This window comes from Nannospalax galili, unplaced genomic scaffold (assembly GCF_000622305.1).
Source record: "Nannospalax galili isolate Female #2095 unplaced genomic scaffold, S.galili_v1.0 scaffold311, whole genome shotgun sequence".
In the NCBI taxonomy this organism is placed as follows: Eukaryota; Metazoa; Chordata; class Mammalia; order Rodentia; family Spalacidae; genus Nannospalax; species Nannospalax galili.
Genome location: NW_008330298.1, coordinates 2,151,645 through 2,166,081, shown reverse-complemented (window position 1 = coordinate 2,166,081; position 14,437 = coordinate 2,151,645). Strand labels below are relative to the sequence as shown.

Here is a 14,437-nt window from a genome sequence, read left to right as displayed (position 1 = left end):
GTAGCAGTAACTGTTGGTTATGATGATGTTATTAACCTGGAAACTTAAAATATTTGTGTCATAACTGGCACTAACTCAAGAGACTTCAGTGTTTTGTTGCAGTGAAATGAATATTAGAATATATTGTGAGGGTTAGTATCTGAAAGGAAATAATGGCAAGCAAAAAGTAGCACTGTGAAACTAACTAGTAACCAAATACATAAAAGGTAAAGATGTTCATGTGCTTTACATTTTTAAGGTCTTTTCTTGATTCTTTTTCTCTTACAAATTCTAAATGATAGAGGAATGTATAAGAATGAATATTTCCTAGCAATATCAGTCTGTTACACTTCATTTGATGTACAATGAAAGTTAATCTGCCGGTACAGGAGTTGGCATACATAATTCCTCTACCAAGAAAAGTCATGTGGTTTCATTAATTTCTTGTGATAATAATTAGAAAAAGTATTAAAATGTTCCATTTTCCTTGATAGTGAAGTTTTACCTTACTTGGCTTTCTATTTGAGGTGAATTTTGTGTCTATAGTGATAGAAGCCAAGAAAATGATATGTGCATTTTATAATTCACCAAGGTAATACCTGATTTTCAAGCACAAAACTCTTGGCTTAAGTAGTGGTATTTGGGGTGTGGAGATTGAGGAGTGCTCAAGAGGCAGTTTGAGGCCATTGTTCTGTGTGGAAAACATTTTAACAAGATTCACAGAGCACTCTTGTGGTTGCCCATCTACTAGGATGTAGATGCAGTGTACAAATCTTCATTATCATAATATTTGCTATAAAAAAGTACTTGTATGTTTTGAAATTACCTTGTCAAATATCCATTTGGCTGAACAGCTCCATGTAGGCCCTGGGCACATCATGTATGTCTGCACTACGGATTTTTAGAGTATGTCTTCTGCTCTGCTTTGGTAATTCATAGGTTTAACGATAGACTTTGTCTTGATTCATATATTCTGGGATACTGACGAGATTGATCATTCTCATCTGTTAACTAGTTGTACATCCATCCATGTTAATTGTATTTCTACTTATTTACATGTGTTTTCCTTGGGGGTAGTTGTAAAATCTGAGAAATTTGAGGCACGATTGCATTTGTTGGCCTCACTTTGTTAGCATAATGGCAAATTATTAGACTTCTTTCATTTTACTTCAAACAACTGTGCAAGTAAGTGCCATAGGGTTGGTATGTTCAGCTGGAACCATGTTTGCAGTGCTTTTAGTAAAATGATTTGATACTACCTCTATCTTTAGACTAATACTCTTCAAAATTATTTTCCTTGAACAAGCACAGTTGGCTGGTTCATGCATATTTTGTAAAAGGTTGATTTTTTTGTTGTTGTTCAGTGGCTGGTCCTTGTTTTGAAAATAAGATGTGTAGATGTGTCTAATAGCCAGGGTTAGCTTGGCAGCAATATGTAGCCTATAATGTTATAGCAGAAAGGTTTAAGTTTTAGAAAAAATTGATGAATACATTCTCTTCTGAATAATTGAAGTATTTATGAAATGGGGCTATTTGGACAAGATCTGACAGATTGTAATATAGTATGTAATTGTGGTCCAGAAAACTATTGTTTTTAGCAGAATTAAGTAATCATTACTTGTATATGAAATATAAAACAATATTTTCTGTACAGTTGTCTTACAAATCTCAGAGCTATTATATACTGATCTATTGTAAACACTTGAATTTTCAAAGTGAAAGGAGTGAGATCTGAGGTATTCTGTTGGGTAGCATTGGAAGAGTTAATACTAATTAAAAACCCCCACTGTGTTTTTGCACTTCTAATATTACTTCATGAAGTTAAGCAGATGATTGAAAAAACATTTAAAACATGATATTGCTGAACAACCATTTCATGAGGAAGTCAGCCCCTCTGTACCAGGGTTTCTCAAACTTAGCAGTGTTGACATTTTTGCCTGAGAATGTATTTGGCATACAGAACTGTCTTGTGTACTGTAGAATGTTTAGCAGCATCCCAAGAGATGACAGAAATTGCATGCCCCTCCCCTAGTTGCTACAATGAAAAATGTCTCCAGACATTGTCAAAGTGTATATGTGTGTGTGTGGGGGGTGGTAATCTAGGGATTAGAAGCAAAATTCCTTCCTCTCCTCAGCCCTTTGACAACTACTGCCATGTATATTGCTTTTAACTATATGACTTGGAAAATAAATATTTTTAAGAAAGTGTTTTTTCTTCTTGGAATTCCTCAGATAATCAATCTTTTTAGCATTACATGATGTAATTGTGGCCTGGGGTTTGCAGAAATGTTCCACCTCCTTGCAGTGTTGAAGAACAAAGCTCTTCACGTGCAGTCAATAAACATAATGAAAAGAAGATGGAAGGGGTTATTGAATCTCAAAGATTGACATGACATGTGCCTTTACTGATGCAGAAATAACAGGGAGTGTTTTGAATGTTAATGAGTCAAGCAATACTGATAAAAAGTATGAGAAAGATGACTTCAGTAAAGGCTTCTTCAGCTTTTGAAGTAATTAATTAGAAAGTCAGCCATATCCTATTTACAAGAAAGGGCCGCCTTTTTCACATTCAGCTTCTCCATTTTAAGAGAAAGAGACAAATGACAAATAAACAAGTTGTTATCTGTAGTTTATTTAAAACAAGCAATTTTCAAGGTATGTCATAAGGCCAATGAAGCTGCTGCTTTACTCTTTGTTGCATCTACAGTTTTATAAAAATGATAATTGATGGTCATTTAAGCACCTTGTGTTAAAGAAATGTCTTTGGAATGATCTGCGGAAATGAGATTCTGTATTCAGTCAGAGGACATAAATTAAGCCTCTCATGCTAGGCTATGTGTAGAGAATACAGAAATTAATAGCACAGTCTGTTTCAATTCCCTATTAAAATAATTTTGGTTGAATAGAGATTTTCTGATTAGAAGTAACTACTCATCATCCAGTTCTGATTTCCAATTGTTTCTCTAAATTTAGATGCTTGTTTACAAAAATGTATATGAGTATTGTATATGCCATGTATATAATATATATGCATATATAAAATTCTTTATAAAGCTATTCTGAAGAACTAGTGGAAGACTATGTTCATTTTCTTTTATGCTTATCAAAATTGTACTTGAATTATTATCTATTAAACATATATGAGAGATGAGTAAAACATAGTTATATATTATTAATTCATTTTTCATTATGCTAAGGCTCTAATATCATTAAGAAGAACTGATATCACCCTTAAGGCCAGAATTTTTGCTAATTAGTGCAGGATTTAAAGCCTCCTGATTGGTGTCAGTACTCAGCAGGATTGTTATATACAAATTATGCTGCAGTCTTAAAATTCTTGTTAAAACTCATCAAGTGAGGTTATAGGTATTATATGAAAAGGGTGAAATCTTTATTATATTGGATGGTAAAGTTAAGAAATCAATTAATTTGAAAGTCATGAAACTATAGATAAGTAGGAAAATGGAGAACACTTAAATTGATTCTTCTCCTAATGTCCACTTAGTGTATATCATGAATGCCCCAAACAAACCAATTCAGAGCCAAGGGTTCCCTGCTCTTAGGGACATCTTCCAGAAGCAACTTCAGTCATGTATCATTAAAGATACAAAAAGGCTTCTTGTAAGAAATAATGACAGGTCTGTCCTGGTTGGTCAATTTTTAGTATAACCTAAGGGAAGCCATTTAACTATCATGTGTTTTGTTATATTCTGCAGTAATTAAGTGACTTCATGACTCCAGGTTCTGTCATCTTTTCTTATAGCCCCTGATAAACTATTGTTTCAATATGTATAGAGTTATATTTTAATGACTTAATGTTATTCACGTCTTTGAAAAGATGGAAATAACAGAGTATAGCTATTTAAGCAATTGCAAATTGAGTAAAAAATACATTACTTAATGTGTAAAATTTGCTTGGTTAGAGTTGACTAGAACTGTTACTAGTAACAGAAAAAATGAAGTGCTAAATTAATAAATTGATATTTTTTGAGTTTTATTAACATGATTGCATCAGAGTTAGGATAAACTAGACTTAAATTCAAATCTTGACCTACTCACTTTAATAATGTTGTAAACGTAAGTAAGCAATTTCGAACACTTCCTTTGTTTCCCTTAATAAAAAGGAGATAATAGTAGTATCTTTTGCATTGCATTGTCTTAAATATTGAGTGAGAGAGAGAGAGAGGAGAGAGAGAGGGAGAGAGAGAGAGAAAGAGAGAGAGAGAGAAATTCTGAGTAAGCAGTAGTTGTGCATGTTGTCAACCATTTATTTGAGTTCATATGAGTAATTTCCCAGCTGTCTGGAAAATTATTTCCTTGTGGTCATCCACCACCTCTGGTTCTTACAATCTTTCTGTCACCTCTTCCACCATGATCAATGAACCTTTGGAGGCAGAAGTTTGATATAGGTGTCCAATTCAGGGATAGTTATTGTAGTCTCTTATTTTCTGCATGTTGACCACCAATGTGCTACATAAGGGAGCTTCTCTGTTGAGAATTGAGAGATGCATATATATGTATATGTTATATATAGATTACATAATCTATATATAGGTATATTTATATATCAATTCATTAGGCGTCGCTTTAATACTATATCTGTTTAGCAGAATAATATTATTCAACTCTTTCCTATGACCTGTGGCCTCTCTAGCCACATGTTCGTAGACCTTATATCTATCAGACAAAATTCCAGAATAGATATGAAGAAGTGGGTCAGAAATCATACCTGAGGAACTATTGGCAACTGATGGCTTCTGGAAAGGGGAGAGTCAGTCTCTTAAGACTGTGGCTCTTGGTAGGTTAACCAGGCTCCAGTGAATGGATCCACACCAGAGACCATCTGGGGACACAAAATATCTCCATAGGATCATGCACGTGCGCACGCGTGCACACACACACAAATAACAGTATATGAAATTGGTTGGGGGTGGTAAGAGAGGGGTGTAGCGGAAGGGATATAAATATGATCAAAATTAATTGTTTGAAATTTGCAAAAATTCAATGAAAAAGGAAAAATAAAATTAATTGGTTAATTAATTAAAAAATATTTTATTGGGGCCCAGACCAAAAAAATTCTTGACAAGTACCTGATGTAGAGTAATGATTCAATAAATCAGTTATTAGTTTTTTCTTTCTACCATTAGATGTTCCAAATTTAATTTAAACTGTGAATAACACAATTTGATGACACTTTTATCTGAATAGCAAAATATCCAATACAAATATTTTGGCCATAAAAATTTCTTGTGACCAACTATAGCTGAAAACTGTGGCGTTACTAAACCACATTGCAATTATACCTGAGGAAGTAGCCTGACTCTTTGCTTTAGTTTTAAGGCCAAGAGTGGACCCTAACTCTGAGAACAACCTGTTCCTTCAGATGTGCTTTCAAGAGAGGCTTCACTCTCTTTTATTGAAGCAGTTTTTCCAGCATCAATTAGGATGTAGAAGCTAGGATCTACCCTTATCAGAGAAACTTGCCCTTTGATCTCTAGGTCTAGAATATTTCAGGCAGACTTCTCCATTCTCATTGTTTGCAAGGTGAATAGCACTGCTTTCAGTGCTTTGATATGTTAATTAAGCACACCTACAGTCATTCATTGTCTTCAGTGTGGTCAAGTGCCCAGATAAAAACAGGGGTTCTTGGCTCACTATGCTCGTTTACATTATAAACAGTACTTTTTTTGTTACAAGATTAGGTATTAGGTGAAAGTCCTTAGTCCAGATTATGTTCATAATGTAAAAGTCATTCCTATAAAAACCAACTTCTAGTTGATTTCTCTGTTCTTGTCTTTGTCTTTTGTTCTCTAAAAGTATTTTACATTTTACAGTGAAACAGACCATGTGTTCCACAGTGAGGTGACTGGCAACTGTGGCTGATTATTTTTTAAATAATCTCATTATTGTGAATTATGCACATTTTAACTTTCCTTTCCTTCTGTTTTTAAAAAATTTCAGATCTCTTGTGGAAGAGGAAGACCAACACATGAAATTGTCCCTTGGAAGCAGTGAAATGGGTCTCTCTTCCCATTTACAGTCTTCCAAGGCAGGAACCACACGCATCTTTACCAGCAATACCCACAGTTCTGTGGTGTTACAGGTAAGCTCAACTGTTCCTTTGGCAATATTTTTGTAGTTATAAAGTTTTCTATGATTTTGGGTGCAGGATATCAATAGTAGGGGAGACTGTGAAGGTATAGGTACAGGGACTGGAGGGTTGATGTTGAATTTCTATATTTTCCATTCAGCTGTTATTGTTAACATAGAACTGCACTAAAATAAAATTTGTTACCTAGAAAAACAAATTTAAAAACCAACCAATGGAGAAATATTTTATTAAGATTTTATTTTTAATTATTTATATGTATATATCTGTATGTGGGTATGTGCACCTGAGTCCAGGTACCTGCAGAGGCCAGAGGCATTGGATTCTCCAGGAGCTGGAGTTACAGGCAGCTGGTGAGCTAGCTGCCTGATGTAACTGTTGGGAATTGAACTTGGAAGAGAAACAATTGCTCTTAACCATTGAGCCATCTCTCCAGCCCCCAAAATCATGATGAAAGAGTGCATACCTTTGCAAGTTTACAATAATTCCCAAAGTTCCTTCTTGATTTGTATAAAGAGTGTTTTGCTAGCATATCATCTTCTTAAAGAATATCCTAGATGACAAAATTTACTCTTTATTACATAGTAATCAAAGTATGTCACAAGGATCCTATGCAAAATATCCTAGTTCCTTATCTGTTCTATTAGCATCTCTGTCATAATGATAAATAATATATTCATTTGGTGCTTCAACTCTCATTGGTAATAGTAGATCTGTGAGTGTAGAAGAAGGCTACTGGATGCAGTCCCACTTATAGATGTTAGACTTAATTGCTAACATGAAAGGAGGGGGAAAAGTCAATAGAACACAAAGTACAGTGATCTGGAGCTATTTTGCATAGGCATTGATAGTCTGAGTACTTCTGAACTTTGTGAAAGTTCACTGACTTTTAGGGTCATTGATGAATTAGAGGGCAGTATAATTCTAGATGTCCATTGGTGCCTTCTAGATAGGTAAGTTGTGTCTGTCTTTTCTGCTTAGTAAGATAAGGAAAACATTTCTTTCTAAATTTGTTAAAATGAATTCTCTCTAGATGAATTTCATGAATATCTCTAGTCAACAACCATTACAAGGAGGTAGTATATATTATAATGAGAGATGAAAGTGATAGTTATTATGTGGTCTTGCTGTTTAATGTAATGTCTCTGGCTTCATTTCTCTTATCTTTAAATGTGACTTTTGATTAGGACATCTCCATATTGCCTTTGAGTTCCAATCTGTAAGTCCTGGGAGGTGAGTTCCTAAGTTCATTGTCCTATGGGAGTCATCAGGAAGGAAAAGACTTCCTTCTTTTGGCATCCTGGCATCCTGATACTGTATATATAGAATAATTTGTTGGGTTTTTCTCCCACCTATGAGAGAAGAAAAGAAAGAATTAAGGAGATAGAAGAAGATAGGAAAAGTGTGAGAGGAAGCAAAGTTTTACTACATTAATGTGCTTTATACTAAAGAAAAAAACTAAAATAATGGAAATAACCAGGCATCCTTACTATGCTCATGCCTGATGCATGCTTGTTTATGTGTTCAGACTAATTACTATGGATCTGCTAATTTTAAAACTTTAAAGCAAATAATGGCAGCCACTGTAGTTCATATAAGTGATTCTCGATTTTTAGTGCATATCAGGATCACCAGAAGGGCTTGTTAAAACTGAGCAGTGACACCCTCCCCGCCAGCCAGATTTCCTGAATCAGATTTTCTGGGATAGGATCCAGTAATTTACATTTCTAGAGAGAGCTCAAGTGTGCTTTGATAAAGAGAATATAAAGTCTTCCCTCAGTATCCACAGAAGATTGATTCCAGGATACTCCACAGGTACCAAAATCTGCTGAAATTCTTTACATAAAATGGTATAGTATTTCCATATGACCTACATATACCTCCTTGCATACTTAAAGTCATCTATAGATTATTTACTTAATACAGTGTAGATGCTGTGTAAATAAGTGCTATACTCTGTTGTTTAACAATAAATGACAAGAATGAATGTACCATCTTAGCGTAGGGTTAACTATGCTTTTTATCCAAGGTGGTTGGATTTTCAGATAAGGAAACTATGGAACTTATTGAAGGCCAGATATATATCTACATCATCATTCTAGAGACAAGGATCTTCTTACACCAACAAAAATAGACTCTTTTCTCCATAGCTAGGTAGGCAGATAGATAAATAGATGAATAAATTATAAATCCTTGTTACAGAGAGAAGACACTGGAAATAGCTCAAATATCCAGCAGCAGTAAAATGACTATATAAATTTATAAATTAATTTGCGTAAAACTATCTAGTGTTGTATATTCACCATAAAGACTGCAATAAGCTGAGTGCCATGATTCATGCCAGTAATCCCAACACTTAGGAGGCTGAGGCAGGAGGATTACTGGAAGTTTAAGGCCAGCTTGGACTACATAGCGAGTTCCAGGCTAGGATGGACTACAGAATAAGATCCTGTTTCAAAACAAATAACCAAACAAAAAAATGCAGTAAATCTCTATGTTGAATTGAAAGAATATAATATTAAATGGAAGAATGAAATAAGAAGGAAAATGTATGTCTGCACAATGGAAGGTAATTCCACTGTATTTAAAAAGTAAAATATATACTATATGCTGCTGTATTAATGAGTCTAAAAACATTCTGACATGCAAGAATTTAATCAGAATGTTCCACAAGTTCCATGATTTCATTTTTTAAAAAAATATTTTATTTATTTTATTTTTAATGCGTATGAGTGTATTGCCTGCATGTGTGTAAGTGCATGCATATTGAGCAGTGCCTGTGGAGATCAGAAGAAGGTGTTGGATTCCCTGGAACTGGAGTTACAGATGGTCATTAGCTGCCATGTGGGTGCTGGAATTTAACCTGGGTCCTCTGCAAAAACAGTCAATGCTCTTAACCACTGAGCCATCTATCCAGCTCCCCATGACTTCATTTTTTTTTAACATTTCTTATTGAATTTTTGTGATTTTCATGCAATATGATTTAATGGCATTTAAATCTCCTACCCTATCTGCACCTACCCTTATTGTCCTATGCCCAATTTAATATATTGTGTTATATATATATATACAATTAGACTCGTCTAATTGTATCCTCAAATATCCTTCAGTCTGGGCCCATCCACTGGGGCCTGGTTAACCTACCGAGTTCAATCCTTGAAAGAGATTGTCTCTCCCCTTCCCAGCAGCCATGGGTTGCCGAAAGTTCCTTGGGTTGTGTTTGGTGTTTCTTACCTACTTCCCCATGTCTGTGCTGGATTTTTGTCTGATTCGAACTTATATGGGACTTGTGCATGCTGTCACCATTACTGTAAGTTCATATGAGCAAGTTCCCAGAAGTCTGAAAGACTCTGTTTCCCTGTGGTCACCCACCATCCCTGACTCTTACGACCTTTCTACCCCCTCTGCTGCAATGATCCCTGAGTCTTGGGTGGAAGAAGTTTGATATAGGTGTCCTATGCAGGAAAAAGCACTCTGTAGTCTCTTGATCTCTTCATATTGGCCAGTTCTGGGTTTCTGTATTAATGACCATCTGCTGCATAAGAAAAATTTTTGGTGAGAGTTGAGAGATGCATTAATCTGTGGGCATAAAAATAAGTTATTATGAATCAGTTTAATTAAATAACTACTTAGTAGAAAACTATTATTAGGCTCTTCCCTATGTCCTGTGACCTGTCTTGCCTCAGATGTCAGGTATTGGCTTCATCCTATGAACTGGGCCTTAAATCCACGTAGGGAGTAGTTGGTTGCCTTCATATTCATGTCATTATGGCACTGGTGAGTATATCTTGCTAGGCTGGTTGTTGTAGTTCACAGGATTCCCAACTGGATAACTTTTTTTCCTTCTGGTAGCTTGCATACCACCTTCCAGCACAATGAATCCTAGGCAGTGGAGATGAGGCTCTGAAATCAGCGATTTCTCCCTGTTTGTTTTAGAGCTCATGTATGCGGCATCTTCAGCAATAGGGTCTTGCCATCCAATTCTGATGGGTAACCAAGAGCAGGGGTAATGTCAATATTGTTTGAGGTTCCATGGGAACCCTGCTCAATAGGTTATAGAGAGGGAGTCCATTCCTGGCATTGAGGTTTTTGTTGTTGTTTTTTTTAGTCTACAGTGTCTAGAAGGGGCAGTGTCTTCCTGTTATAGGGTAACTTATTTTTTAAATATTTATTATTTTTATTTGATGTATATTGCCTGCATGTATGTGAGTGCACCCACGTTATGCAGTTCCCGTGGAGATCAGAAGAGGGCATCCAATTCCCCTGGAATTGGAGTTACAGATAGTTGTTAGCTGCCATGGGGGTGCTGGGAATTGAACCTGGGTCCTCTGAAAGAGCAACCAGTGCTCTTAGCTGCTGATCCATCTCTCCAGCCCCATAGGGTAACTTCTTTAAATCTCTTTTTATAGCGCACATGTATATACTTTAAGAAGCTTATATAGTGATAGGTTTCCATATGGCTTTTTCTAAAGAACTTTCCTGTTAGTTATCCCCCCCAAAAAAACTCTCTCCTCTGCCCTGCCTATTGATTCCCCCTCTGTTTAACACTTCCTGCTCTAATGATTCCAATTTCCCCCTCATATCACTGCATTTTACCTCCCTTTCTAAGAAGTCCCTCTCCCAACCCATGGCCATTTATGAGTTTCTGGACCTCTTTTGATTTTCAAAAAACATGCACATCTAAGGTTTCAAAGCTAAGGTCCAGCTATGGGAGAGAGCTTGTAACATTTGTCTTTCTGGTTCTGGGTTACCTCACTCAGAATGATTGTTTCCAGGTCCAACTATTTACCTGTGAATTTCTTAATTTTGGTTTTTTTTTAAGAGTGAAGAATATTCCATTATATATATGTACCACAACTTCATTATCCATTCATTAGTTGATGGACATCTAGCTTGTTTCCATTTTTGGCTATTATGAAAAAGGCAGCAATGAACCTGGTTGAACAGGTATTTCTGTAGGAGGATATAGAGCCTTTTGGATATGTGGCCAAAAATGGTATGATTGATTCATATGGTAGATCAATTTCAAGCTTTTTGTGGAATCAAATTTTCATAATGGCTACACCAGTTTGCACTGTCACTGGCAGTGGATAAGAGTTCTCTTTTTTCCACATCCTCTAAAACATTTGTCTTTGTTTTTTGAATCTTGGCTATCTGAGTGGGGTAAGATTAAATCTCAAAGTGGTTTTAATATGCATTTCCTCAATGATTAAACATGTTGAACATTTTAAAACATATTAGAGAGCTCCTTACCCAACTTTAATTTTTTTTTGATGTTTAGGTTTGAGTCTTTGTATATTCTTGATACTAACCCTCTGTGAGAAGTATATCTGGTTAAGATTTTTTTTCCATTCTATAAGTTGCCTCTTCACTTGAATGATGATGTCCTTTGATGTACAGAAACATTTTAGTTTCAATTGTCAGTTGTTGGACCTAATGACTACACTATAAGAGTCCTATTCAAAAAGTCCTTTCCTGTGTCCTCAATTGTATTCCACTGTTGAAGGTGTCGTGTTTTTATGTCATGACCATGCTGTTTTTATTATTACAGCTCTGTAGTATAATTTGAGATTGGGGATTATAATGCCTCCAGAAGTTCTTTTATTGTTTAGGATTATTTTTACTATCTTGGATGTTTTGTGCTTCATATGATATTTGATATTATTTCTTCAATTTCTTTGAAGAATTGTGTTGTAATTTTAATGAGTATTGCATTGAATTTTTACAATGCTTTTGGTAGGGTGGCCATTTTCCCAATATAAATCATACTTATCCATGAATATCAGAGGTCTTTTCATCTTCTGGTATTTTCTTCAATTTATTTCTTCAATGTCATAAAGTTCTGGAATAATTTATTTATTCTTTGTGCCCACTTAAAAGTGCTTAATCTTCTCTTTTGACTGAAGTATTCCATTGAGTATTATCTGTAGATCTGGTTTTGTGAACATAAATTCCTTAAGTTTGTTTTATCATGGAAAGATTTCTTTCTCCTTCAGTAACAACTGATAGGTTGCTGCATGCAGTACTCTGGGCTGGAATTTGTGTTCTACCTGCTTTTATATGTGACTTGATCTTTCTCTCTCACAGCTTTCAGTATCTTTTCTTTGTCCTGTATGTTCAGTGTTTTGATTATTATATGATGTGGGGAGTTTCTTTTTCTGGACCTGTCTACTTGGTGTTCTGTGTCTTATACCTTGATAGGTAGCTCTTTCCCTAGGTTTGGGAAATTTTCTTCTATGATTTTATTAAAAATAATTTCTGCATCTTTGGCCTGGGCTGCTTCTCCTTTCTTGATGCCTACGATTCATAGGTTTGTTCATTTTTACAGTGTACCAGGGGTCTTGCATATTCCATGCCTGGATTATTTTAGATTTGACATTTTCTTTGATTGAGCGATACATTTCCTTAACCTAGTCTTCAAGATCTGATATTCTCTGTTATATTTCCTCTGCTTCCTTTTTTTCTTCCTCTAAGTTTTTTTTGTTTGAGTTCCTGAGTTTTTAATTTTAAGTTCTATTTCGGATTGGCTTTTCTTCAGAGTCTGTCTTTATTGAATTTTAATTTCATGTTTTGAATTGTTTTAGTTATTTCATTCAGACTGTTTATGTTTTAAGAGTCTTCATTCTGTTTTTTATTCATATCCTCCTTGAGTTCCTTGAACATATTTATAATTGATATTTTGAAGTCATTGTCTTGTGCATCCACTTGGTTGTCATTCTCAGAAAACATTAATTTCTGCACTATCCATTTGGTTGCCATTCTCAGGAAGCATTACAGTGGGGCTGTAAATTTCTGTAGCAGCCATATTATGTTGGATATTGTGTTTCAAAATTTTCGCTGAGACCTAGGCATCTGTACTTGTGGGGTGCCCTGTCTTGGTATGGGTAAGTGATTTCATCCTTGTTGAATGTTTCTTTGTATCTTGTTTGTTGTTTCCCCAACATGTAAAGTTATGGCCCAGCTGAGCAGTGCTTGATGTTCTGTTTGGGGGTCACCTTAAGGTTGATAAACAATTGGGGTGAAAGAAGTGGTCTCAAGCTAGCGATAGGTATAACTTTTAAAGTGAGAGTCTAGGATTGACTTCACAGAGTCCTGGATCAGGAGAGTGAGATCAGAGTTGCTAGGTGGACAGATTGGCCCATAGGTTAGTATGGGGATTGGCAGGTTTGGGGCACACAGATTACAGATGTTGGGTCAGGGAGGTCTCAGGGACTGAGTTTAGGATCACCAATCTACGGGAGGGAAGGATCCTCGAGATATAGGCTGGACTGAGATCTGAGATGGCAGAGAGTGACTCTCCCTGCCAAGGCTGGAGGGACATGCATACCCAGAATGGGACAGGATCCCCTTGACCCAAGGAAGTCTGAGAATAAAAATGGTAGTGTGCTAGGGAATATCAGGGATAGAGTTCAGGGCTGGACTGAGAGCTGAGAAGGCAGGAATGGCTCACCCTGCCAAGACTTTGATGATTTCATTTTTATGAAATATCTATAATATGGAAATCTACAGAAATACAAAGCAGATTAGTATTATTTTCATTTGAATAAATTGAGAGGATATGAGAGTATGATACCTGAAGGATACAAAGCATTCTTTTTTGAGGTGATAACAATTATCTAAAATTAACTCTGGCAGTGGTAGGTCATATGCATAAATTTACTAAAACTGTTGACCTTTTACACTTTAAATGAGGGAACTGTGGGGCTGGAGCGATCAGCGATTAAAGCACTCCCTGCTCTTGCAGAGGACCCAGGTTTAAATCCCAGCACCCAGATGGTGGCTAACAGCTGTCCATAACTCTGGTTCCAGGGGATCCAACACCCTCTTCTAACCTCCTCAGGCAGTGCATGACATGGGTGCACTTACATACATGAGGCAATACACATATATACATAAAAAATAATAAAAAATATTTAATGAGTGTACTTGTATAGTTTTAAAAATTATATCTCAATAAAGCTATATAATAATATAGTAATGCGATATATAGACCTATTTTTGAGGAAATCCACAGTCATGTGATTGTGAGTGCATAGCTAAAGTTCTGGAAACCTTGGGGAGAGTAGTAAATGAAATTTTTGGTGTATATAATCTCACTCTTAAATTTTTACAATGAACATATTTTCATGTATAAACTATGCAATGTAAAAAATAGAATGGGGAGTAGGTATTTTAGAAATAGAAGTGTGATATTAGCTTGGTTTTAGATCTCTTAGCTCTGTCATTCTTTGGATCATTAGTCCAGGCTAATGGTAAGAATATTGATATGAAACTGACTTGAAAGTTTGTGTTCCTTGAGTATATGCTTTCTGCAAGAGATTTTTCACATTATTATATATTCGGTAGCAG

The 14,437-nt window shown here is 35.7% G+C and overlaps 1 protein-coding gene across 7 annotated transcripts in view; it reads left to right on the top strand.

Moving 5' to 3' along the window:
* Window positions 1-14,437, top strand: part of Klhl13 (kelch like family member 13) — a 223,089-nt gene that overhangs the window by 172,734 nt on the left and 35,918 nt on the right. For all 7 annotated transcript variants that reach the window (XM_029568876.1, XM_008843842.1, XM_008843806.3 and 4 more), the window contains one exon: window positions 5,941-6,082. In XM_029568876.1, coding sequence (XP_029424736.1) covers window positions 5,969-6,082 — 114 coding nt within the window. In that variant the 5' untranslated portion in view covers window positions 5,941-5,968. The remainder of the gene's footprint in view (window positions 1-5,940; window positions 6,083-14,437) is intronic.